The sequence below is a fragment of the Coccinella septempunctata genome, chromosome X (genome assembly GCF_907165205.1).
Source record: "Coccinella septempunctata chromosome X, icCocSept1.1, whole genome shotgun sequence".
NCBI classification, from domain to species: Eukaryota; Metazoa; Arthropoda; class Insecta; order Coleoptera; family Coccinellidae; genus Coccinella; species Coccinella septempunctata.
Genome location: NC_058198.1, coordinates 4,246,695 through 4,274,607, shown reverse-complemented (window position 1 = coordinate 4,274,607; position 27,913 = coordinate 4,246,695). Strand labels below are relative to the sequence as shown.

Sequence of the window (27,913 nt, the reverse complement as noted above, 5' to 3'; positions counted from 1 at the left end):
GCTATTTTTAACCCACTGTGTAGGACTCGACAACACTTGTTCAGTTCAAACCTCGCCGCCAGCAGAGGGTTACATTGTTGCCGCCGCCTCCAATGATTTAACGTGCTGCATCCTTGTGAATGATGGAAGTCACATGTGTGAGAACTGCCAAACTGGTACTTGGGTCCCGACTGAATTGATCACCCCTGTTTTGGCTGGACAACGCGAGTGGACAAGATGTCAAGAAGGAAACAGGCCAATCCGGCCAAATTAGGAGGTAATGTATTCAATCTTTGTGTCCCACAGGGTGACTATTCATTTTTTCACCGAAAACTATCGCCCAATTAAGCATCTCTTCAAATTCTTGAGAAAAATTATATTGCAGTTACGATTTGATTTTTTTTCGAAAATTCGAAAAATTTTTCACAACTGAAGATTCTAGTATTTGAATACTGGCGAAAATCAACATCCGGATACGAAATCAATGATGAAAATTCAAGACAACTCATGTAGATGTAGACAGCGATAAATTCTCTAGCATTTTTCACAACTTTTTTTGTTATAGCGCTCAAAATTCAGAAAATTCCATTGAACATGTTGATTATTTTTCTTATTTAGCCTATATGAAGTTCAAAAATATCATTTTCTACCCTTCTGTTAGTTTGAAAATGAGGGAACCTACTACCACGTGCTTAGTCCGATTATTATCGATATTCTCGTTCAAGATTCTCACTTGTTGATATGAAGGGATTTCTTGAGCGCAGAATACAAAAATTCTTGCAATATAAAAGAAATATTAGTAGAGTATCGAGGAAAATCCTTAAATCAGTGAACGCGAAACAGTAGGGTACAAATTATCATTTTTTGTTGTCTTTATGCTGAAACTACGAGTAATTTCATACAAAAGTACAGTTATTTAGCGTAATAGATGGAGCAAAATCGATGAAAAATTCCTTGAAGTGAACGAAATTCATCCTCACATAGATTATACAAGGAAAATATTCCCATATATCGTCTTATTTTTCTTCTTAGTCGAAACCAGTGGGTTAAATTGATACGAGTGAAGGCTGCGATCTTCAAATGTTTGACGATTTATAAATCTCACCTATATATGTTCCATATAGATCAGTATTTTTAAGTGGTCGTTGAGTCAAACAATATTCACCGTCATTTACACGATTCATGTCCACAATTATTATTGTCTGGAGCATTTGAAAAAATTTGTTTTGACTAATCATTATTATCAGCGCTAACCTTTCCAGAGAAAATTGTTGAAAAGTAGTTCGAAGCCTCTAATATGAGTGCCTTCTTCCTATGTTCAAAAAAATAAGGACAATTTGTTTTGTTCAGAAGTTATTTGAAGTCGAACATCCTGAAATTTGATATTTATAGTCCAACTTTGATCCTGGTCCCCAACTAAACTAACTTTTTCCTGCAAAAAGGCAACCAGGAAACTTGGTATGCAATGAAGTGATCCTTCTTCATACAGAATGAGTTCTAGCAGCATAATGATGTTCATTTCTGGGCATAAACTCCAGTTTATTACGAAGAGTAACATTCGTTCCATCTACAAGAAAATTTTCAAGAGAGTTACCATAATTTTCACCAAATATAATAAATTCATTGATAAACACACATCTCCGCTAGTTTTATCATCGAGAATATTCCTCCTTCAATTCATTTCAACGTTTATTCACTAATTCGCAAAATCCTTAAAAACTGCCAATCCTATTGGTCCCATATCGTGGAATCTTGGCTGGTAAAGCCCCCCTTTAAAAGGGGACAACCTACACTTCGAGACCAATTCCGATTCGGTTAATCCCCACCACGATAAACCGCAATCCCTTTAATGCTTCATGTATCGAAAATATGTTTCAAAACGTTTTCCACTTCAAGGGCTGCAAAACCACAACGGGACCATCAAACGAAAGGGTTGCTGTAATATGGACCCTTTCGTACCATAGATTTTAAGGAATTAGGGACCAATTATGGGAATTAAGTTTTGTGTGGAACAGAAGAATCGGCCCCGGACCTGTTTGTGCGGAATAATCGATAGCCCTCGTGGAATTTTCGAATTTTTCGACTCTGTTTTACCATATTGTAGAGATGGAGTTACTCGATGTGGTGTTTGGTAGTCCGCCTGTTTGGTTTTATGACATTCAGAGCGAAAAACCGAAGAATAGCGAAGATGAACCCTCTAGCCACAACATATTTTTGAATTTTTGGAAAATCTTCGATTTTCGGAACAAAAATCTCCTTCAGATTATACTCCTCAATTTCGTACTCTCAGAATGAAGCAAACACCTCTTAAAACGTTCTTGAACAACTAAATGTAAGAGTAAGAAACACTGGCCATCTTCAAACATTTTTGTGATATGTTAATGTAATCTACATTTTGAGGGTTGAAAATTGTTCATGCTCACGAAACTGAAAATAAAACTGACATAATTGTTTTCTGAGCTGAGCATTTTTGGCTGTAGTACCTTTTCTCAAACTCAAAACAGACTTCCTCATTTCTGAGTTGTAGTCTGAAACATTCTGGAAGAAGAACAGCCTGTATAGCGACAAATCCACAGATCAATAATTGGAATATTAAAGAGGAATTCAGCTTTCGTCTGAGAGAAAAGCCGGGAAGCTCCAATATTTCCAGACGAAGGTAACAAGCAAGAGTAGCTGGAATAACATGTTTCCATGGGTGGTAAAGTACAGAACTTCATACCCTGCGGGCTGCTGTGCCCCCTCGGGACCCGTCTGTCGTGCCATGCGAGGGTACCAACTCTATTCCCAAGGGATATTCCCATTAATCACATTGACTAACAGATATGCGTTTCAAACCGGCAACAACTTTGTCATTTCCACAATATTATTGGAAATTACGAATTGCTATTTCTGTTTGCACAGAGCAACGTCGCGTTCGGAGATGATCGAGTGTGATGAGATTACCTTCTATACGTAACGCGGATGATGTTTTGCCAAAGTCATTTGGGAGCGTATATTTCCTTTCAAAAATATACGACAAGAATCCACAGCCCTACTTATGCTAATATTCGTCGGAAATCCCATGTTGCTCGATAATCAAAACCTTCCCCATTGAGCACTGAGTATGTTTCATCAATGATTCCTACAGAAGCAATAAGGACCATAGAATGAAGAGGCGAGGAGGCTAAAAGGGCAAAACCGTGAGGGCTGAAGTTTCGAGGACTGTTGAAGACTCGCAAATTTGAAAAAATTACCTTTCTTGGCCATTTTCATGCAAGTATAACCACTGTGTTAAGTGACACTGTATATGCTGCTTTTCAATCCCCAATTTGTATTTCACTTTCAAGTCCGACCACTTTTGTTACCATCACAATTGTACTCGCGTGTCGTGGAACGTTTTATTTTCTCCAGAATTCATAATCATCAAACATCTGCGTAACAGCTTCTTGTGCGACACGTTTTGCTCCTACGTAGGATACATCAGCACTGCAAGCTGATAAGCCATGCTTTGCACATTATAAGAAGCGAGAGGCTGATAAAGTCTTGCTTCATTTGAGATGTTAGGAATGTATACAAGTCTTCATTTTCAGACAAAAAATTGAAATATTCGAAATAACTTACTTCTTTGACTACCACAGATCCAGAGAATAGAATATGAGGTGGTTTTCGAAAATTTGACATTGGTGTATCTCACAATTTATAGGAGGTAGGAGAAAACATTTAGAAATGTTTCAACAGGATGAAGGGGGAACAATGATGGCACCATTAGGCACTCACCTCATTCAACCTCCTGAGCTCTAACCACCCCCAAACAAAAAGTATCAATGGCATCCCCCAACTTATGATACATCACTCAAGCTCTCGATGAATACGAGCGGACAAAAATATACTAAATTAGGGTTATTCCTTAAAGTTTGTTGACTTTATTCGTCAGCAATCAGTGGTCCAATACTTATCCAGAATTTCAATATTCATCAAAACTAAACCCATTTTTTTTTCGATTTTACCACTCGTACTCTAAAGTTTAGTCCATAAATAATACAAATAAGCCGTAAGTTCATCAGAACCTCCTTATTTCTACTACGTAGCTCTGTAATCGCGACGTCAGGATCTTAAACAACCGCATAAAAGTGGTGTGAAATCACGTTACAAGCAAATATTGCTGTGGGGGATGTTAGGAGGAAGGAAGGCAACCACTCCGTCGAGAATTAAAGTGTTGAGAGAATCACAGAAATCCCGAATTCGGAACAGAAATTGTAGTGGGAGAAATGTGGGACATCCTGTAGAAAAGGGATTTTCGCGCTGGAAGAGCGCAAACATTGGAGGACCGCTCGCAGTTCAAACACGTTTTTCAAAAACATACATTACGCAGAGAGGGTGGGATGTATCCGAAACAGAAATATCTTAAACGTGTTAAAGATATAACAAAGAGTTGCTCAAACGGCAAAGATGTACAACTGCCAACAGACAGGGCCGCATGGGAAAAGAAGCTTCAATTTCCCTCGGGAATACATTCATTTTACGCTGCCTTGCGCACAGTGGGCCCTAGGGAATACTTGCCCAAGTTGCTATATTCCCTGGAGGTGCTCCATGTCATAACTTATTCTTCTTTCCCCGTAAAATGTTAAGTATTATACCGTGCTCTGTATGAATTTCTAAATACAGGGAGTATTCATTAAGGTGAAATATAAGTTACCGGCAATACAGCTGACATACTTTCATTTACTGCCCTTTGGATAACTGGAATTCCCTAAGTTATTCCTGCTATATATTTCCCGGACAGTCAGGACCGGACTGGGCCATGCGTGATCTATCGATTTTCCACATGTGGATCTAAATTGTTCTCACATATTGTTAGTGATCTCATCAATTCAACTTGTACGGATATTTCTTTGCTTCTTCATCAAACAATTTTTTTTACATCAGTGGTTCGCATCTCATGCTACATCTCATGAATAAGTCAAAGGGGAGGTTTTTGGTGAAATGCCTCATGTTGAAGAGTTCTATTTTATTATATAATGAATAGGTGAAAATGTCGAGATTATTTTTCTGTTCGAGATAGCTGACTTCCTGTTCCAATTATGAAACAGCTTAAGACTAGCGGTAGTACTTCTAAGACGAAGTTTCATGAAAAATGCACCGTTTCTGAGCATCTGAAAACCGAAATTGAAAAGCCTTAAACAGCAAGTTCGAAAATCGTTAGGGAAGCGTAAAAAATGTCATAGAGGCTGACTGAACAGTAGGTCTTCATTTTTATGTAAATATGTATTTCAAGGCTGAAATGAATTGCAAAAATTGTTCATTTCAGGCCTAAAATGTTTCCATAAAATCAAGACTACCCAGTAGGGTATCCAACAGACAAAAAAGAGTTATTGACATTTTTACATTTCTGAAAAATTGCAGTCTCTTTCGAACCACCTGTACAGTGATACGAAACACACTGAGAAAGACTTGAAATTTCCTCGGGAATTCAATAACAAAAACTTATACATTTATCTAGAATGGTTTTCAAGATAATCTCCAGTTAAAACCATCATAATCATGAAATTTGTCTGAAAAAGTGGCCAACATCAAAAAGGCACATAGATAAATTATGACATTTGGGGTATTCCGAAATAAGAATTTAATGCAGATCCAGAATACGATGTTATCGACCGATCGAGCACTGTTGACTAACCCTGTATATCTGTTAGACTCATAAATTTAGATTTAGCGTTAATTATCAGACAGAGAGTGAAAAAAACCTGTGTATATATAATTTTTTCCAGATGATGATTATTCCGAGCTGACTGATGGCGTATCCAGAGCTGAGGAAAACATCGAAGCACTCCTGAGGATTCGAACTTTCACCGAACGGGAAGAAAGACAGTGCAGGACCTGCACGAGGCACACAAGAAGTCAAAGTTCCTCGCCACCAATAAAGAGGGAAAGGGCGGATATTCATAAAAGTTTCTCAGATGGCGGTGAGTACTGATAATGATGAATGAAGTTCAAAATTAAATCAGATATATCAAAACGCATAGTGTGAACATTTCAGAGGGGAGTTTAAATATCTTCTTCGTGTTATAAGAATGATGAACTGAGATGTTTTCGAACTCCGAGAAAAATATATTGCTAGTCCGGAGAAAAAATATTTTCTGGGAAATTTTGAGCTCTGAAACAATTTTTTGATCCCCGAAAAATATTTTTCTCGCTCATCATATTTGGTTTTTAGTATCTATATAGCACATATTACATGCCACAAAATTCGTACATCCCCGATGAGTTAGGGAATGATTAATTCGATCAATAAACGAGAAACATTCCGTATTCGATTGAAATTGGAATATTTCAATGTCAGTCATCATTAGTGCCTAAATAACTGGAGGAATAAAGATCGGTTATATGTTGGCACGGCATTAATGAAGATGCTGAAAGGATGTACATGAAGAATATAAGTATAATAGACACATTAAGTGTTGAACTGTGTAGGGGCCCGGCAGTAGATCCCTATGAGACTAATGTCCATTCCCGAATATGAAGTGTTTGCCACCGCACATCACAGCGTGAATAGTACCGATATTTTATCAGTTTGGCATCAGGAGGGTTGAAAAGGGGGTAAAAACCTGGAGAGAACGATTTGTATCTTCCAAACCGAGCCGATTCTGGAAAAATGGTGAATTAAAAAAGCGTTTCTTTTGACCTCAAGAATCTACTGTTAAAATATTTGTACGAGTCAAAGATTCACCCTGTATATCTCAAGAGTCGAGAGGGGACAATTTCAGAAGCAAATTTCATCTAAATGCCGAAAACTATCGACCTGTCCAAACATATCTAAGTCAGAAACTCGCACTGTATGAATTAGACATAAGCATCATGCCCGATTCTGAATAATGCAAGTTTCGCATGCATCAAATGAACTTCGCCATCTTTTATAATTTGTTTGATTAGAGAAGAGCGGAAAAGGAATCGGAGTAGCATCTACTATAAGTGATAACAGAAGCTACAGAGGCGAGGGTGTCAGGCATGGCGATCCTCCGGGGAATTCCAAGCAATCTCGGTCGCTTTCTCCCCAAGCACCTAGACTCAATTAAACTTTAAGATGATATGCAAGTGTTCCACCAACCCGCACACCCCCTTCTTACCGAACGCGAAATCTTGTGGGAATTACGGAATTTTCAGAATTTTTTCCATTATGAATACATTGGGACAATCGCAGATAGAAGGCCTTGGGATTCGATGGCGAGCTGAGTTATGGCGTGCAGGGTCAGATTTCGAATTATAGTTTTTCGACTGTGAATTTTCGAATGCACCATGAATCAGGCACATCGTCATTCGCATTTATCAACGACAAAAACAAAAAAACAGGATGGTATATGTGTATTGAGCGTAAATTGTTGAACGAAGATTTCGAAGTTAAATTCACGTACTTCTCCTAGCTCCAGTGCTGTTTTTGTAAGAAAATAGGACGCATTGCGAAAGCTTGTTATTCCGGTCAATTTCTCAATACCCTGCTTATTCACTTCAACCTCCTGTCCTTGTCGTAACATCTTCTGAAATCTCCCCAGTAAGCCAAGGTCATCTCGACATCTTTAATCATCGAAATTTCCTAAGGGGTCCAATGTATGCCACTGTCCAAGAGTCTTTCAGGCAGAAATACAGGTTGTATTTGAAGGTGAGGCTTTTTTTCCAACAGAAGGTAGAACTGGTCAAAATGAAACGTTTCACCAAAAATCACCTATACAAAACTTTCAAAATGACAAAGTTGAAAATGATTACTGAAATATATCCTAACATGACCCTAGACCGTTTGTTAGCTGAATTATCGCAAAGCAGTGGGAAAAAACTTATCACCTGATTCGACCATCTGGTTTCGTTTAGGATATTGGCTCGTTTGATATTTTTACGTTATAATGAAAATGGAAACTTAGGATTGCCGAATTGTTGTCATTATTTTTTAGTAACTTACACGATTTTATGAAATGGCTCATTTCGATACCAACTGACAGAAGAGACTTAGGGCACAAGTGTAAAAAATAGAATAATGCTTCAAAATCTCACCGATAAAATTCGTCTGAATCATTCACGATTTTTTTCACAATGGGCATCACAATCTCCTTGTTCGAACATTCCAACAATCGTCGTAAAAATGGGATGAAATAGGGAAACATTATAGCACTTTCTCAATATAACTAACATATAAGCACTTCAAGAAACTGCCTCGATTTTCAACATTTTTTCTCACCCTAAATTGCACGATAAAAAAATTATGATTCTCTCAGAAGTGACCTGATGCATCTAATCCGATGAACTTGGTACTGAACCATTCATTGTCCAGCCATATGTTTATGTTTTGTTTCGTTTCTCCGAAGCCAGAGTCACCTTCCACAGTACTTGAAATTCAATGAAATTTTGTAGAACTTCTAGGGGTTGTATCTCAGCCATCTTGGATATTTTATATGGACAATTTTCGGTTAAACGACTCATTTTGATGAGTTCTACCTTCTCTCAAAAAAAGCCTCACCTTTGAAAACAATGGGGTTGTTTTGTATCGAGTTCGTCTCTTTACACTCTTTACATCCTGTATATTTTAATTGAGCACAGTCTAGACTAGATTAAAATGGACCGCTAAAGTCCGAAATTCCTATTTGTGCGCAGTTGTCCGTCCTCCGACGTTCTGCGAGAATGAGAAAAAAGTAGTATTGCCGCCCTAATTACCAACATCCGTATTCCTCAGGTTGATTCAAAGGTAGAAAACATTAGCAACGGTATTATGGGTGTTCGGAGGGCCGTTTGGGCAGTTATGGTCGCTAGGGGGGCCGCCAGACTGCCCGGCCAATCAAAAACATGCCAGATTCCCTGAAAAAGCTTATACTGTCCTTATAAGACTGGCGTAGGGGGAATTCGAAGTAATTCTGCGGTGGGAGTCCGGGAATTCCTTGTGGTGGCCTCCCGCTACGCTTTATATTCCGGGGTTATTCTTCATAATGCGCACCCTGCACAGGGTGTTCGCCCGGATTCCAGAGAAAGACATTCATTCCGAAAGATGCAAAAATATTTACATGCGCTATGTTATTCTGTCACTAAAATATATGTAATTACCAATTCGTTCGAAATTATGTTTGCGCAGATGAAAAAAGAAGAGATTTCTTCACACATTTACTCGGATAAATAACTCGAAAGAGGAACTTCGAAAAATTCCCAAAAAGTTAGGTTCAGTTAAAACTTCCGGCGAACAGTTCGCCGAGGTGGATGAATTGTCGAGATTTATCACTAGAAAGGCTGTTCTTTTAGGGTATGTATCACGTTAAAATCTATATGATTTTTCTGCTAGACACCACCTAACTCGAAAGTTGAAAAATGGAAAAATTTGATTTTCTGTTGAATAGTCTTAGATATCCGAAGGTTTGGTGAGCAAATGTAGGTTTTCGAACACGCTGAATCTATTGCGAGCAATTTCGAAACCCTATCTCCCTTCGTTTAGATTTTCATCTTGGAAATGGCATTTTTCAAAAAATTGCAATTTTCAATCTGAGATATCTCCTGTTATATTCGTCTGATCCAATTGCGATTTCCGGTTATATAATCAGCGTTGCCTAGGCTTCCACCCAAGCATAAAAACTCGATTTCGAAAATCTCAAATTTTTGGGTCAAAAATGAGCAAGGGGTAAGACCCCCCTAAAATGACCTATTTGCTACTCTGTCTAAAAATCAGGAGGTTCTATTACTATCCTAGGATATGGACTGCATAGAATTTGTTTTGAAGATTCTAGAAAACCAAACAGTTGATGTTTCAATAGAGAATTGCACTCCAGAGAGCTCTTCGAAGTCAACTCGAAAATGAAAAGTGGAAAAACTAAAAAACTTATTTTCTCCTAAATAGAGCCAGATATTTGAAATTTTGGTATGAAAATATAGGTTTTCGAACACGCTGAATCTATTGCGAGCAATTTCGAAACCCTATCTCCCTTCGTTTAGATTTTCATCTCGGAAATGGCATTTTTCAAAAATTGCAGATTTTCAATCTGCGATATCTCCTGTTATATTCGTCTGATTCAATTGGGATTTTCAGTTATATAATCAGCATTGCCAAGGCTTCCACCCTAGCACAAAAACTCGATTTCGAAAATCTCGATTTTTTTGGTCAAAAATGAGCAAGGGGTTAGACCCCCCTAAAACGACCTATTTGCTACTCTGTCTAAAAACCAGGGTGTTCTAGTACTGTCTTAGGATATAGAGTGCATAGAATTTGTTTTGAAGATTCTAGAAAACCAAACAGTTAATTATTCAATCGAGAATTGCACTCCAGAGAGCTCTTCGAAGTCAACTCGAAAATGAAAAGTGGAAAAACTAAAAAACTTATTTTCTCCTAAATAGAGCCAGATATTTGAAATTTTGGTATGAAAATATAGGTTTTCGAACACGCTGAATCTATTGCGAGCAATTTCTAAACCCTATCCCCCTTCGTTTAGATTTTCATCTTGGAAATGGCATTTTTTCAAAAATTGCAATTTTCAATCTGCGATATCTCCTGTTATATTCGTCTGATCCAATTGGGATTTTCGGTTATATAATCAGCATTGCCAAGGCTTCCACCCTAGCATAAAAACTCGATTTCGAAAATCTCGATTTTTTTGGTCAAAAATGAGCAAGGGGTTAGACCCCCCTAAAACGACCTATTTGCTACTCTGTCTAAAAACCAGGGTGTTCTAGTACTGTCTTAGGATATGGAGTGCATAGAATTTGTTTTGAAGATTCTAGAAAACCAAACAGTTAATTATTCAATCGAGAATTGCACTCCAGAGAGCTCTTCGAAGTCAACTCGAAAATGAAAAGTGGAAAAACTAAAAAACTTATTTTCTCCTAAATAGAGCCAGATATTTGAAATTTTGGTATGAAAATATAGGTTTTCCAACACGCTGATTCTATTGCGAGCAATTTCGAAACCCTATCTCCCTTCGTTTAGATTTTCATCTCGGAAATGGCATTTTTCAAAAATTGCAAATTTTCAATCTGCGATATCTCCTGTTATATTCGTCTCATCCAAATAAGATTTTCGGTTATATAATCAGCATTGCCAAGGCTTCCACCGTAGCACAAAAACTCGATTTCGAAAATCTCGATTTTTTTGGTCAAAAATGAGCAAGGGGTTAGACCCCCCTAAAATGACCTATTTGCTACTCTGTCTAAAAATCGAGGGGCTCTAATACTGTCTTAGGATATGGAGTGCATAGAATTTGTTTCGAAGATTCTAGAAAACCTAACAGTTAATTATTCAACCGAGAATTGCACTCCAGAGAGCTCTTCGAAGTCAACTCGAAAATGAAAAGTGGAAAAATTAAAAAACTTATTTTCTCCTAAATAGAGCCAGATATTTGAAATTTTGGTATGAAAATATAGGTTTTCGAACACGCTGATTCTATTGCGAGCAATTTCGAAACCCTATCTCCCTTCGTTTAGATTTTCATCTCGGAAATGGCATTTTTCAAAAATTGCAAATTTTCAATCTGCGATATCTCCTATTATATTCGTCTGATTCAATTGGGATTTTCAGTTATATAATCAGCATTGCCAAGGCTTCCACCCTAGCATAAAAACTCGATTTCGAAAATCTCGATTTTTTTGGTCAAAAATGAGCAAGGGGTTAGACCCCCCTAAAACGACCTATTTGCTACTCTGTCTAAAAACCAGGGTGTTCTAGTACTGTCTTAGGATATGGAGTGCATAGAATTTGTTTTGAAGATTCTAGAAAACCAAACAGTTAATTATTCAATCGAGAATTGCACTCCAGAGAGCTCTTCGAAGTCAACTCGAAAATGAAAAGTGGAAAAACTAAAAAACTTATTTTCTCCTAAATAGAGCCAGATATTTGAAATTTTGGTATGAAAATATAGGTTTTCGAACACGCTGAATCTATTGCGAGCAATTTCTAAACCCTATCTCCTTTCGTTTAGATTTTCATCTTGGAAATGGCATTTTTTCAAAAATTGCAATTTTCAATCTGCGATATCTCCTGTTATATTCGTCTGATCCAATTGGGATTTTCGGTTATATAATCAGCATTGCCAAGGCTTCCACCCTAGCATAAAAACTCGATTTCGAAAATCTCGATTTTTTTGGTCAAAAATGAGCAAGGGGTTAGACCCCCCTAAAATGACCTATTTGCTACTCTGTCTAAAAATCGAGGGGCTCTAATACTGTCTTAGGATATGGAGTGCATAGAATTTGTTTCGAAGATTCTAGAAAACCTAAGAGTTAATTATTCAACCGGGAATTGCACTCCAGAGAGCTCTTCGAAGTCAACTCGAAAATGAAGAGTGGAAAAACTAAAAAACTTATTTTCTCCTAAATAGAGCCAGATATTTGAAATTTTGGTATGAAAATATAGGTTTTCGAACACGCTGAATCTATTGCGAGCAATTTCGAAACCCTATCTCCCTTCGTTTAGATTTTCATCTCGGAAATGGCATTTTTCAAAAATTGCAAATTTTCAATCTGCGATATCTCCTGTTATATTCGTCTGATTCAATTGGGATTTTCAGTTATATAATCAGCATTGCCAAGGCTTCCACCCTAGCACAAAAACTCGATTTCGAAAATCTCGATTTTTTCGGTCAAAAATGAGCAAGGGGTTAGACCCCCCTAAAATGACCTATTTGCTACTCTGTCTAAAAATCGAGGGGCTCTAATACTGTCTTAGGATATGGAGTGCATAGAATTTGTTTCGAAGATTCTAGAAAACCTAAGAGTTAATTATTCAACCGGGAATTGCACTCCAGAGAGCTCTTCGAAGTCAACTCGAAAATGAAGAGTGGAAAAACTAAAAAACTTATTTTCTCCTAAATAGAGCCAGATATTTGAAATTTTGGTATGAAAATATAGGTTTTCGAACACGCTGAATCTATTGCGAGCAATTTCGAAACCCTATCTCCCTTCGTTTAGATTTTCATCTCGGAAATGGCATTTTTCAAAAATTGCAAATTTTCAATCTGCGATATCTCCTGTTATATTCGTCTGATTCAATTGGGATTTTCAGTTATATAATCAGCATTGCCAGGGCTTCCACCCTAGCACAAAAACTCGATTTCGAAAATCTCGATTTTTTCGGTCAAAAATGAGCAAGGGGTTAGACCCCCCTAAAATGACCTATTTGTTACTCTGTCTAAAAACCAGGGTGTTCTAGTACTGTCTTAGGATATGGAGTGCATAGAATTTGTTTCGAAGATTCTAGAAAACCAAACAGTTAATTATTCAATCGAGAATTGCACTCCAGAGAGCTCTTCGAAGTCAACTCGAAAATGAAAAGTGGAAAAACTAAAAAACTTATTTTCTCCTAAATAGAGCCAGATATTTGAAATTTGGTATGAAAATATAGGTTTTCGAACACGCTGAATCTATTACGAGCAATTTCGAAACCCTATCTCCCTTCGTTTAGATTTTCATCTCGGAAATGCCATTTTTAAAAAATTGCGAATTTCACTTGAGAATTCGTCAAGAGCGAGCGGTGCTACAGAAATGGATGAAGTTCTCAGATTTATTACTAGAAGAGTTGCTCTTTCAGAATATGTATCACATTTAGTTATACGATTATTTTCCTGGAAGAAAAACTACTCGTAAGTTGACCTCAGAAAAATTCCCAAAAAGTTGGGTTCAGTTAGAAGCTCCTCAAGACCAAACGGTTGCACCGAGGTCCATGAAATTTCAAGATTTATTCTTAGAAGAGCTTCTCTTTAAGAATTTTACCCCAAACACTTGGTAGTGTTGAGACTTGAGAAAAAGAACGCAGAATTGTCGATGCATCATAACAGATGTCGGTTTTGCGCAGGGCGTTGCGGCTTTCAGCATTTGACTTAATCCGCGAGATGAAGACATCCCAAGTTGCACTTTCATGAATATCCAAAGCAGGTTATGTCTTTAAGTATGGTTGGTGGCGCCTTTATATGGCGTCGATAACGCTGTATATTTGCACAATGCCCAAAACGAGCCAATACGACCCAAGGGGCCAGTTACAAGGCACCAGTAATGCATTGAATTAGACTGTAATACAACAGCGGGTCGATCGGTCCCCTTGGGCTACGGATAGCACATATCCGAGCCTGTCAATGCTATTTTCCTGAACTTTACAGCCATAAATTTTTTAAGTTTTATCCTGACGCAGATATCACCTAGCGCCTGCTGAACTATCTCCGAGATAATTGAATCTCTCCATGATTGCGACGGAAGCAGCCTCAACAATTCCTCACCTATCGTTTTTTTCATTCCGGTGTCTTCAGCCCTTGTCAACCCACCCACGGGTCGTTTGATATGAGGAGAGATACACCCTCACGGAAAATTTACGTTTGCCATCTCCTATCAGCAGGTTTTTTTCGGAATCTAACTCTTAAAACTTAAATCGTGGATGTGTCCAACTCAATATGTTTTCACGTGGAAATAATTAATCGAAAATTCGAAATAGTCTCCGGAACTTCAAACAGCGTTAGAAATAACGATCGCGGATGCATTTTCCGATTAAATCGGTTTCGAAAACTGAACCCGAACTATAATAGTGGGAGTTTTGTTTGGAATTAATCCTTGTTTTTCGAGCACCCCATTCAACTGAGCCGGTGTCGTGTTACTTCATCCCTCGGTGAAGGGATTAACCATTCATTTTGCACCTGACTACAATTAAAAAAAAAGAATGGGAACGTGGTAATTCTATACTTTCCTTGGTTCAATGGTGCATGAGCGTATTAGAAACGTTATTTTCATATCGGGAGAATAGGACTGACGTTGTCCTGTGGGATTCGGTTTCAGTTAAGGAATCGGAGAAAATTCCTTCAGACTTACCCACTTGAATATTACCCGTAGTTCAACGAGACAGGAATTTGAAAGGTCAGGAAAAACGACTTGGAATGTATTATTATTAAAACCGCCCATCATTTTGAAAATAATTGTCAATGATATCTTATTAATTATTTCATTATCATCGATAAATCTTCCTAGAACAATAATGATTATAATTATGTCTTGAAAACCTATTACTATCCACATTATGAACGATATTGTTCTAAAATGTGACAAGCACAAAAGGAACTTCTAAATGCGCAGTAATTTTCTGAGATATCCGTTGAAAAAATACATCATTCAATTTCCAATTATGAAAATTTGGAACCGACCATGAAAAATGAATTTTTTTAGGGTTTCAAATAACTGAAACTATCGATAAGAATAATTCTAAACGAATTTATGCGACGGAGTTCGACTGTGAGCACAGCCTGTAGATAAAGGTAGCAAATCCGAAATCTAATAGGTGTACAATACCACCATGGGAGTTACTCAGCCTTGAAAAAAGGGTGTTACGCACGATAGTGGGAGAAACAATCTTGAAATCAACAGCTTTAATCAAGTACTCTTCAGTAACCCAGTAGGGTTTTGCCCTAGTTAGGTTGATAGATGTATTTTTGGTGAATTTTCGTGAATTTTTTTTTTAAGTCGGTCTTAACTGATTTGATATTGTTTCAACACTTCTCGGGTAGTTATGAAAATGCTTTTCAAAGGAAACAGTACAAGACTGGAACTAGTGATTGAAAAATTACAGGGCAATAAGGAAGTTTTACCAGAGGGAAAAGGTATGTCAAAGGAAATTTCTTTTTTTTTGTAGTCTCAATAGTTTCCTAATAATAATTTCATTTTTCAAGTTTCGATGGGATTAATCCAAAAATAATAAAAACTGTCGAGTCTCAGAATTGAAAATCAATAATGAACGGTCAATACTGCATAAATACGCAGATTATTCAACTCTAGATAATAAATGAACTACGCAACTTTAACCCTGTTAAAATATTTCGAGGGGTTGAGATTCACCTTTGTTTATATTTTTCGAACTATTCAACTCTAAAACATATTCAACCTTTTAGTTAATTAACAATGCAAATTTACCTGTCAAATAATTCGAATTTGCGATCCGAATAATTTTCATAATTGATTATTATTGTTAATGCAGCTTCAGTCCTGAAATGCTCTACAAATCGAAGTGAAAATTTGATCAGTATTATTCATATGGAATAGAGTGGAGTACAATTTGATTATTTGCTTGTATTTATTCCATTTTGCTCTACCCTAAGTACTCAACTTTTCCCCCTTTATTATCAACAAATATACCTTGAATATAATGAAAAACACCAAAAAAGGATCTCACATTCCGAAAAAAACTTTGAACGGTTTTCTATTCTATGCGAAAGAGCAAAATGAAATGTTGATTACCCAAAGAAATCCAGATTTTTTTTCTATATCCCCTTTTTCAATGTGTCACACTATATGTCGAAATGAAAACAATAACAACTCCCTAATAATTATAACCGTACGAAACGGATGGAATGTCACCTGCATAGGAACATTTAAATCATGACGTTCCATGCAGGTATGGACCATTTACAATTCCCAAATAAAAAAAAAATTATTCGCAAATTCCGATTGACTTGCTATGCGATATTCTCATTTCGGACAAAATTGGAAATTGGATTTTTAAATCATTCATAGCATCCTCACGCCTCACTGCAATACAACGTGTGCGTATACGAGATATGTATATGTAAATCATACTGTCGAATTTAGGGAGTAATTGCGATTAATCTGTTGCAGAGACGTCGAGGTTGGAGGAACCCTACGAATGCGGCGTTTGTTACCTTAAATTCTCAAGATCCACGGCTCTGGACGTACATATGCAGGTGAGCCTATCAATTTCCATAAACCGTTCACACGAGAAGATAAACTTTGGCAAAAATAATAACTGTAAATCATTTTTTCAAACCCCTATTTCTATTTTAATAGAGTCATACCGACCATCTACAGTTCACATGTTCCTATTGCCCGAGGCTTTTCAAGCATAAACGGTCCAGAGATAGACATACGAAACTACATACTGGTGATAAAAAGTATAAATGTTCGAGTTGCGATTCAGCATTTTCCAGAAGGTAAGAAATTATGATTCCAAGAGAAGTTTCACGAAGAACTGATGATCAGTACTGCCGACTCATTGAGGGGTATCTTCACCTGTCATATGGGACCGATGAAATTCAAGAAGAAAAACGTGCTATACCTAATCACTGTCCACAAACTATCGTCAGTTCTTTCTGGAACTGCCCCTAATACAATTCTTACTAAGAATAAAAATTCCTCGAGATATCCGAAGTGAATGTCTGAGAAAAATCACAGGATCTGATTCCTTCAATGAAATCGTTTTTCATTCAATTTCCCGAAAAAAAAACATCTAATTTAAAAATGCTGGATTGACTTCGAAGAATGACCTATACTGGATCGAAAAATTATGCAGGAATTATTACGTTTTCTCAGGTGTAATCACGTTCTGACTATGGGAAATTATCGATGTTCAAATCATACTGAATATCTTTTTTCAATGGCATTCTTTCAATATCGTTACAACCTAAATTATGAATAGCAATCGATTAAACGGTATTATGATAATATACGACTAAAAATTTATCAGGATGACGAATCGTTACAATAGATCATAATAATATGAAGTTTTTTGTTGGACAATTGTCAGCCAAAATTGAGATATCATACCACCCTTTTCAAAAGCAATGAAACAATTTCGAAATATGATCAAGATGAAATAAAATTAAGGATACCATCAAACGAAGAATGAGGGTGAAAGCCTAAACTGAAAATCAGTGATTCCATTTCTATTGAACCTGAATAATATATCGATATTATGATCAGAAGAACCAAAAACCAGTATTCTTAGCAGCAAGTAGTTTTTTCATTTTATCCAAAAAGTTTTCCCTCAATTTCTCAGTATGTATTTCCAAGATTTTCCTCATAGTCTCTACACATTTGCGTCCTACAGTCGTCGAAATCTCTGGCTTCAAATTCTTCTCCCCCTCGAGAATTAACGATTAAAACCTTTCAAACATTGGACAACGTATTTGAATAATTGGATGGTGAGCGAGCCCGAGCCCAAAGTATGGGGCAACTTGACCAGTCTCGATATATACCCGAGATCGGTGATGACATGCACCTTCAATTTCCGATATATCAGATATCGAGTATTGTCTGGTGCTAGTCAATATTGTGGACGCGATTTTGGGAGAATCAAAGCTTGACGAAAAGGCAGATGTCGACTGAAGATGGGTGATCACTTCGTGGGTTATGGTTCGTTAATAACATCTGCCTGTTCAAATATACTTTGTCTTCGAAGCGTGTTTTCAACACTCATTATCGGCCGAACAAATCATAGGATTGCTCCGATACAAACCTCCCAAACAATTATTTGTTTGATTGAATTTTTTTGAATGCTCAAAAAGCCTATAGGAAGTAAGCAGAATAAATTATTGAGATTGAAATGCAGATTCTCTCATGCAAGATTTTGCTAGATTGGAAAATATGAAAATAACTTGCACGGTCTTTAACATTCATAATATTATTGAAGGTAACGAAACAGTTTCAGTTCTCAGCTAGATCTCAACTGTTGCTGTCTTTCTGAATCCTCTCTCGAAAAGGATTCATTTTCCTACACTCCAAGGCAGGTTAAAAGTTGATCGAACAATACTCCTACTTCGAACTAAACGTCTTTCTGCAAGGCTTGTATTTTTCAGTGACCACTTAAAGATACACATGAGGACCCATGATAGTAAAAAACCTTTCAGATGTGAAACATGCAATAGGGGATATAACTCGGCGGCAGCTCTATCAACGCATCTGCAAATTCACACAAAATTGGAAACAAGTTCTGGAAGCCGCACCAGTAGAAGTACACCAAGTCCAAGTGCAAACATTGAGAGCTTCGTCAAGCAGGAATTTGCGCAGGTAAGTTGATAAAACTTCATATTTAGCCAACTGGAATAATTATCCAGAGGATTCTAGATACATTGAGTATCCAGGGACCATCTCATCGTATTTTGTATATAATTTCTATATTTTTCTTGGGGAAAATTCGCAACAGTATATTTCAACTATAACTGAACTAATTGAAACGTTCTGTGTGGTTGAATTCTATCAAATCTTGCATTTCTTGCTAGCCCCAAGTTATGTGTGATTGGTATTCAATCAGTTTTTGCCAAAATCCTAGAATTATGCTCTAAAATAACGTTTTGAAGGTACGTACAAAATTTGGGAGTCATCTGGCAAATAGATGCTGAGATATAGATATTTTTGAGAATTCTTTTAGTGATACAGAATACTGAAAAGTCTAAAATATTGCCATTCCGATGTTACCTTCAGAGGAACTGTCATAGATACCGTAAGTACCAAGAAAAATTATGTTGCTCCTCGAATCTATACGATAACAGCCATTGTTTCTTCAATATAAACAATTTATTGGTAGGGGGCTAAATTCAGTTCTTCGATGTGTTCAATTCAGATATGCAATTTATTCGAAGACTTTTCAACTGAGTCGTTGTGTAAATTTTGCGGTGAATTCGGGACTGTATCAGTACTGCTTTCCGGTTTTTCTAAAATGGAGAACAAAAATGAGAAGCCAGAAACTGATGGCAAAAGACAACGCATAACCGTGAACCCTTTATATCAAGAAGCGAGTACCAGCAGGGTGAGTAGAATGGGTTTGTTTTCCTGGAATGCGCACCATTTATTGACAGATCAATCTAACCACACCATGCCACAAAAAAGTTGCGAACTTTCAAATCCTACAAACCGGAACAAATTCATGCCAATTCAATGTGAAATTTGCACAACATCTGATCATCCAGTATTTTAAAGAAAAAACCAGGCTGTTCGACACCTTCATCAGCCTGACGAAGCTACAGGGATACCGAAACACGTGTAGTTTGGTAGTCGTTAATGAAAATCGTATATTTCATATCTCTATATGTGATATTTGGCCAGAGACAACTTGCACACTCTGTATGCACCTGATTTCCCCAGGGATGAGTTTTTACCACCAAAAAAGCTCATACAAACGAAAATCAGGTAGTTTCAGAAGTTCAATAATTCGAAGCATTTTACTGTTGGATCAGATTACAAAATCTACATATCGATGAAATAACTGTAATATAACACAGTATAAATGAGGTTGCTCTGCAAAAGTCGCGATAACGCTTATTGTTCCTCAAATATAAACATTTATCGGGTAAGGAAACAGGTTAGGTTCTTCATAAGTACCAACGTCTAGTTGAGATTTGAATGTTGCTCCGACTCCCTCGCAAGAATTCCAACGAATGTCGAAATCTCAAGTGGCCCTTACCAGAATTGAAATTCAGGTTCTTCGCAATGAACAATCGACGTGAAAAAAATAGTTGCCGCACTGAAATCATCAACCTCAGGGAGCGCGTCTGCCTCAACCCCATTTATAAGGTAAAAAATATGTTGTTTTTGAAATATCGATTTGAATTTCCACAGTCAAGACCAGAAAATGCAGCAGTTTTCATCGGGAATTCACCATACGCGATAGATTTTCAACTTTATATTATTATAGTACAACTGTTCATTAATTTTCACGAGTGAGAAACCAAGAATATTAAAAATCGAAATGAGTACTCGAGAGCACGTTGCTTGGAAACTGCGTCTATCTGTTGCATCAAAGCAACGTGCTTGAGAGGGTAATTATAGAATTATTGTGCATTCGTCACCCTTCTAGGGTTGTTCGTAAGAAGATGTTTTGATGAATTCGAAGTCGAACAAAGCAAATTAGCAAGTGTCAGTTCCACATTGTGACATTTCTTATTTATGAACGGTTAATTAATTATTATTATTATTGAACTGAACCGAAACATTTCCATGTAACGTCAATAAGCGATAACTACCCTTGGAATCTGCATTCGCTGTATAATTATGTTATGATTGGTTGTTTTCGATCATTGGTTACAAAATGACGATTTTCATTGGCTTGGAGTTTTGCAAAAAAATTTCGGTTGAATAAACTCACGACCACTTAGCACAGCACCGAATACAAAAACTCTCATGCTTGATGTATGAATACCCAATTTAACTATTCTTGATTATATGAATTGTCTGTCTAATAAAAACGTAAAAAGAAATATGGAGGAGTTCTTAATAGGAAATCTCCAAATTGAATCTGAATAAGAGGGACACTTAGTATGGTATCATCCTATACATTAAGAAAATCTCGAAATGGACAGTAATTAGTTAACACAGCACACATTCTAGCGACTGGTGATTTGTTTCAAATTTGTAGAAATGCGTGGTGGTGCAAAAATTATAATAATCCCTTATGAACATGAGACAAAATAAACTCGGTGAAACTTACTCGATAGATGAAATGCTGGTCGGACTCCTACTTCGGCCTACTCGCCTGAAAATAAGAAAAAAAGAATTAATAATTGTCGAAATTACTCAGATCAAATTATGAAATCTCGTTATTTTTCATTCAATACATAAAAACCTATGTGAATTCGACAAATAAAGGAAAAATTAAAGAAGAAATATAAACCTTAACTAAAAAGAAGCCTGTATTGAAAAATCAGTTGATATAGCAATGCATAAAATTGGCAACGGTTTTCGGTAACTACATGCCTTATGACAAGAAATGTAAAAATTTCAAACGTCGAATTTTTTTTTGTTCGATTATAATAACTGGAAATAATGAAGCAAAAATATTGAAATTAAATTTTCAGTAACCGATAAGGTTCCATATATTATCAGCCAGTATTTTATCAACTTATTGTATTTCATTGCAAAGGTATCTTCATTTACGAATAATGATAAACGTCTTATCCCTTTATTATAACGCAGTTTTTGAATCGACTATGAGTTTTGCTATCGATTCCAATTCATCGCATGGTCTGACATTCTTTCTTGTTGGATATTTTTATCTGACTCACAAACGATATTATATTGATTAACAATTCATTCACGAATTGAAATTATTTCATTGGACATTAACACAAGGTCGGGCTCCAAAGTAGATATAAACATGATCTATCTTTCTGAACATTCCACAAATATATGAAAATATCATCAGAACTATTCAACTACCAAGATAATTGTTTATACTGAAGACCTGATGAAATTTTTCCTTCCCCTGACAATCAAACATTCAACGTTCACACATCAAAGTGTGAAAAAGTAGGTACATTTGCATACAAAAGACATATTTGAAATCATATGTCACTCAAACCACATAAAAACTTGTCTTAGAGTTCCCCTTTGGGCGCTAGGTGGATAAAACGCATGCCCCTCCAAACTCTGAAAAGTTCTGGGATATTAAAATGTTCGAAAATGGAGAGGGGGGTTAGTTGGGGACACCTGTATATAATAAAACGTTTGGTCTGAGTACTTCGACACCTTTGAGTTACTCCAAATGGCTCGAAATCCAGAACGAATGTTCGATTTTGCACTATGTGAGCATCCACAAAGAAGTTTTTTTGGTACCACCCCAATTTCCAAAATAAAAGAATGGATTAGCTAGATATGTACATATTCATGATCAATCACTCACCCTGCAAGATTTTACACACTGGTTTTCCACTTATTAATCTTCGTTTTCACTTTCAATCAAAGCTAGATTTTTGACAGGTTCATCCACAGAAAAAACTCAATTTATCAGAAAATCATGAATATTTGCGACGTAGGCTAAACATCGATTGACTTAAATCACCAGCCAGATGCTCTAAGCAAACCCGTCTACGAATCGCCGAATGAATCAGTGTTATCAGTTCACGCAAAACGAGTTTTTTCATGCGTTTCCGTTTCTTGCTAGAGAGAAAATAAACAATTCGAGTATTTCTGTTTCGTGAGGGCTTATTCCAATGCACGAGGAACAATTACTAATCATCTCAAGCAAGGGTGGCAAAATATTGTTGACACTTTTGAGAGTTTTGAGTCGATGGTATTTTTCATCAGAATGGAACATAGAAAAAGCCAGTTGTAAAAACTGAAATTGAACATTGAAAGAGTAGATTTTATTTTTGAACAGAATTAAACTTTTTGAAACATTTTAAATAGTTCTGAGTGGGAATAAGCCATCTCCAGGTTTCCCCAAAAATTATAGTTGTTGCAAAACGTTGATTTAGCTGAATTTTTAGGAGGGCATACAATGTGAGGTTGAAAATTTCGGCATTTATATATTTTCTTTAGCTTTTCTTAGAGAGGGATGTGTAAGCGATAAGTTAGAATCTAGTCACATATTCTTGAATAAAGGTACCAGTGACGAGATGCTAAGTAAAAAAGAGAATTGGGAAAGGGATCCCAACCCCCATATCCTCAAAAGACATACCATTGAATGGTAAACTAAACAGATGGTTTGAAAACCACGACAAGGACTGGCACCTGATGCTGGCTATCTCTCTCTCTCTCTCTCTCTACAAGCGTATTTCAGGCAGCAATATCGAAAAATGCGTGGAAAACCTAGAAAAAACTATCAGAAATGAGACAAAACTATTCTGACAGTCAGAGCACCCATGTCATCGATTCTAAGATGGTATGGGAGCTACGAAGAAAACACAACGAAATAGACAAGAATAACAAGGTTTGTTTAGTCTGGGTTCCTAGTCTATTAGCAATCAAAGGTAACCTGCAAGAAACAGTTTCAGGAGAAGAATTACTGTGGAACCCTCCAAAAAGTTCCTTGGTAACACTGCGAAAATCTAAGTATAGGGAATCTTCACCTCCTTACAAGGCATTATCGCCTCAGGAAGCACCTTCTTACTCCAATACCACTTAGTCTATTCTCATTCCTCTCATTTTTATATTTTTTTCATTCTTTCCAGGACCCACCGAATTTCACACCACTAAGCGCCACTGCAATTCCGATCAAAATCGGTTGCTACTTATGTTCTAGAGAGTTCTCCTCCCTAGAAAGACTACAAGCTCACATATGCGTGAGACACCCGCAGGATGGTCGAAACGGAGCTACCCCAACGTCATCGTCAGCTTCTTCTGGTCAACCGCAAACGGGAAATGGTTTAGTGAACAACAGTTCGAGAGAATCTTTCTTATATTCAGTCAGAAACGCCACACCAAGACCTTGCACGATAACAAGACCTAAACCGCTTGATTTTCGTCCTCAAACGGAACCAACAGACTTGACAACGAAGCTAGACAATGATACTGGAGCAACAGTTATGAAACGGAGAAGAACGGACAGCGATATGGTTGCGTCTCCTTATGGTAGGCATGTTCATCTACAAACCTGTATTTGTCCCAGTTGTGGTTCGCCACATCCAAACTTTCATAGTTTCATCCGTCACATGGAAACTCATATAACAAGACTAAACAACCATTTAATCGTTTGTCCAGCATGTGGAGAAACCAGTGAAACTGTTGAGGCGTACACTACCCATTGTTTTGACCATTACATCGTGCAATCTACCGGTTTTTGCTGTACCATCTGTAGAATACTCTTTCAGACAGAGGAGGAAAGCGTCAACCACTATCAAGAAGTTCACGTTATATCTCTGTTCAGATGTATCGTTTGCGGCGAGGTTTTGGAGAACAGCATGGCCCTGCAGGTAATTCTATCTATTTATCTCTTCTATGAGCCTGCTCACGAATTCTCTATTCTTCAAGATACACTACGGCAGGCATCATAAAGCATACTGCAGCCACTCTTCTTGCAAACTCTGTCCGAATTTGATTTTTCAAGACAGGCTCTCTGTCCAGTTCCATATTTCGATGGTCCACTTCAAGCAGTGCTTCAGGAACCAAAACGCCAACGACCAAGTGAGTATCCCCTCCGAAAAACACAAAAAATTCACCTTAACTCGTACTTTAAAATGCTGATTTTCAAGATCGTAGATCGTAGATCCTGCATTCCAAACAACAATCCTTCATCCTTTCCATATATCCATTTGGTATCCATCAGGTATTCGGATGACCATTGACCATAGGCTTGTTCGTAGAGTGGTTCACAACGGTTGTGAACTGTACAGAGCAAGCGCAAATGGATTTTCGCTACCCTAAAATGGAATTACGCTTGCTCTGTACAGTTCACAACCGTTGCAAACCACTCTACGAACAAACCTCATGCATTGAATATCCATCTTGTGGATATCAAGTTGTAAATCACGCATTTTTCTATCAGGTATCCGGATGTCATGAACATCACAAATTTCTTTTTTCAGGAGCAAAGTTACACATCCGAAAATAACATATACCACCAATCTCCTCAAGCGCTGCCTGCTCCATCGTTAACCCCTCAGCCTTTAACCCAACCATCGTCAATATCTTCCGGTGTTCTCTACGCTAATATAGATACCCCAGATGGCGCATATCAGAGGAGTCCCCCAAAAAATTACACTTGTGATATTTGCAATCTCACAGATATCCCATCTGAGGCTGAATTACACTCGCACAAGAAACTGCAGCATTCCAAATCGAAAACTAGGGCCTTGAGTTTGCAGTGTGCCTATTGCAAGGAGACGTTCAAGTCACGAAACGAACTGGAAAGCCACATGAAGAACCACCAGGTGGTGTATGGGAAAGGCAAGCATAAATGCAACATTTGCGACGCGATATTCCCTTCTTCTGTCACTTTAGCCGATCACAAACTGACCCATTGCAAAATAATCGAGGGTAGCATCTGCGTCCAGTGCAAGGGGTCCCTGAAGGACGAGCAGTCATTCTACGACCACCAGTTGCTACACTCGACCAACCCGGCCAAAACCAACTCCCAAATCGGTTTTCCAGCGAATTGTGTTATTTGCTGCCAGACCTTGCAGAACACCATTGAGTTGAACAACCACGCCAGTTTCCACCTGAAGCATCTGTTGCGGAAGCACATTTGTACCGTTTGTAACGAAACCTTCGATGCCCCATCCAATCAGAACGGCGAACAGAAGAAGGAAATATTCAACCATGTGCTCTCGATTTGCTCCAAATGCTCGACAGAAGAAGGTCCGAGGTTCCCAGCCGTTAGAGACACCGATACCAAGGATTCCAAAGGAAAATTAAGATACAATTACGAAAATGGCCAAAGTGTTTCTGTTAACGAAAAGAACAACTTGGAGTGTAGATCGTGCAAACAGGTATTTCCCTCCCCTGGAAAACTCCAAACGCATCTAATCGAGCATAATTTCGTCGGGATGAACCAATACAGTTGTTACATTTGTTCGTCGGTTTTTACTGGTGCCGATGGTTTGAGGAACCATATGTTAGGACATGGATTCCAGAGCAAGCCTTACGAATGTCCGTTCTGCGAACTGAAATATTTTTTTAGGACTGAACTAGATAACCACATCGTTATACACGATCAAGCATCCAACAATACGTCGAATAATAATTTTTCGTTAGACAGACAATCTCTGACGGACGCCAAAGAAACCAATAAGTACGAAACATGCATGTATTGCCGAAATGTGTTTTCGAAAAATTCCTTCTTTATCGATCACCTTAAGAACTGTACAGTGAGAATAGAAATGAATAATGCAGTCAAGGACAATAAAATCAAACAAGAAAATGTTGACCCTGCGGATTTTAGTAACAAACAATGAGGGAGTAGTGGATCGAAATATATATTTTGTACTTAGTGAAGAGAATTGTAGAAACTTCTATGTAGTAACGATTGTTCCAAAAATTCGAAATATTTTGATTACATGAAGTGTTAGCGAGAATTGCGTATACACATTCACTGGTGAAAAAAATCTTTGATTACTGTTTTTTCCTTTCCGTTTATGGAATTAAGATAAATTGAAACTAATTCATCGTAAACAGTATTCGATTTACCCTTAACCTCTTCTTCAAGCAACCGAAAGGATCTGAAGGAAAATTTTTCGTATTATATGTCCAGGGTGTTTAAAAGTGATCGTATCATAGCAGTTGGCTTTGAATTACTCTATACTTCTCCTCGCTAAAGGGTTTACTAAATGGGACAGAATTTCAAAATTGACGCCCACTACGATGTTACAATCACTTAAAAACCCCGTATATAGTTTACCATAACCATTACTAAATTCAAGTCAATCATTTGGGTCATACTGTCACGAAAGTTCTTCATCAATTTACAAATACTTTTTGATTATTTCATTATTTTTACTTATTAATTTAATTTCATTTCTGTTTTTTTACAGTGAAAAAAATGAAGAGTGGGCAGGTGTTGGCTGAATATGCAACCATTGTATTATTATCTAGGTTTAATTTTGTTCTTTATTATGGGGATTCATTTTTTTATTATCCATAAGTTGATTTTGTTGGGTTATTCAGTATTACAAGCAGATACATCACGTAAAAAACGGAATCATTTCAATTTAAGACTGCTATAAATGAATGAATACATTTCGAAAATTTAATTTTTTTTTACATCTAGATGAAAAGAGCCTTAAGATCTCAAAAACTTCATTCAGAAATGAACAGATCCAGCCATCAGATATTTTTTTATTTTTCAATTCCGAAACAACAGTTAGGATAAAAGAATAACGAAAACGCTTTTTTTCAGGAGAAAAATTTCCGCTTGATTTTTTTTAAATGTGAATACCTCAACATTTCCCAAAGAATATGTATACCCAATAGGACTGATATGATGAGACTTATGTAATCGAATATTTTATTTATTCGTTGATTTAACATTCCAGTATATAAGTTAGCATTTCTAGTTATTGTACTTAAAATGTGAAATTGTTATAAGTTCCAGTCAAACCCTGAATATTTAATTTCAAAAAATTATCCTTTGAAAATTTTAAGGAATAATTTCTTGATATTTATAACAAACTTGTTGATTTTCATTGGTATTAAGAATATATTTTAAGTTGAACATTATGAAATAGCTTTCGAACGAAACTTGTACTGCCGTCCAAAATTTTCCAGTTATTTACTTTAAGTACTGTTAATTCATTAGGCAGGCGTATGAAGAAAGTGTCACTACAAAAATAAAGGAAAATGATCCAAATATCAATGTAAGCCAAAACATGATACTTCTTCATGAGTCTGCTGTTGTATGTAGATAAGATTTTTAATTAGGTTTTCCTACTTAATTTTTATATTCAAATAGTTTTGTAATGTTTCCACAAATATAACTATTATTCAACCAAAGCATTTTTATTTAATTCAAGAATATTCAGTGTATTTT

At 37.0% G+C, this 27,913-nt stretch overlaps 1 protein-coding gene across 4 annotated transcripts; it reads left to right on the top strand.

Moving 5' to 3' along the window:
- The first annotated feature begins 62 nt into the window (after positions 1–62).
- Positions 63–27,131, top strand: LOC123321333 (zinc finger protein 423 homolog). Of its 4 annotated transcripts, XM_044908821.1 has the most exons (9): positions 63–256; positions 5,727–5,921; positions 16,558–16,643; positions 16,747–16,889; positions 18,534–18,744; positions 23,622–24,021; positions 24,151–24,362; positions 24,421–24,573; positions 24,975–27,131. In XM_044908821.1, the coding sequence occupies exons 1-9, from the start codon at positions 217–219 to the stop codon at positions 26,340–26,342; spliced, it is 2,808 nt and encodes a 935-aa protein (XP_044764756.1). In that variant the 5' UTR covers positions 63–216; the 3' UTR covers positions 26,343–27,131. The 4 variants fall into 4 exon arrangements, with proteins under 4 accessions (XP_044764756.1, XP_044764755.1, XP_044764758.1 ...); XM_044908820.1 differs by having other exon boundaries at positions 23,622–24,362; XM_044908823.1 differs by lacking the exons at positions 63–256; positions 5,727–5,921; positions 16,558–16,643; positions 16,747–16,889; positions 18,534–18,744 and adding an exon at positions 19,389–19,483 and having other exon boundaries at positions 23,622–24,362.
- Positions 27,132–27,913: the final 782 nt, after the last annotated feature.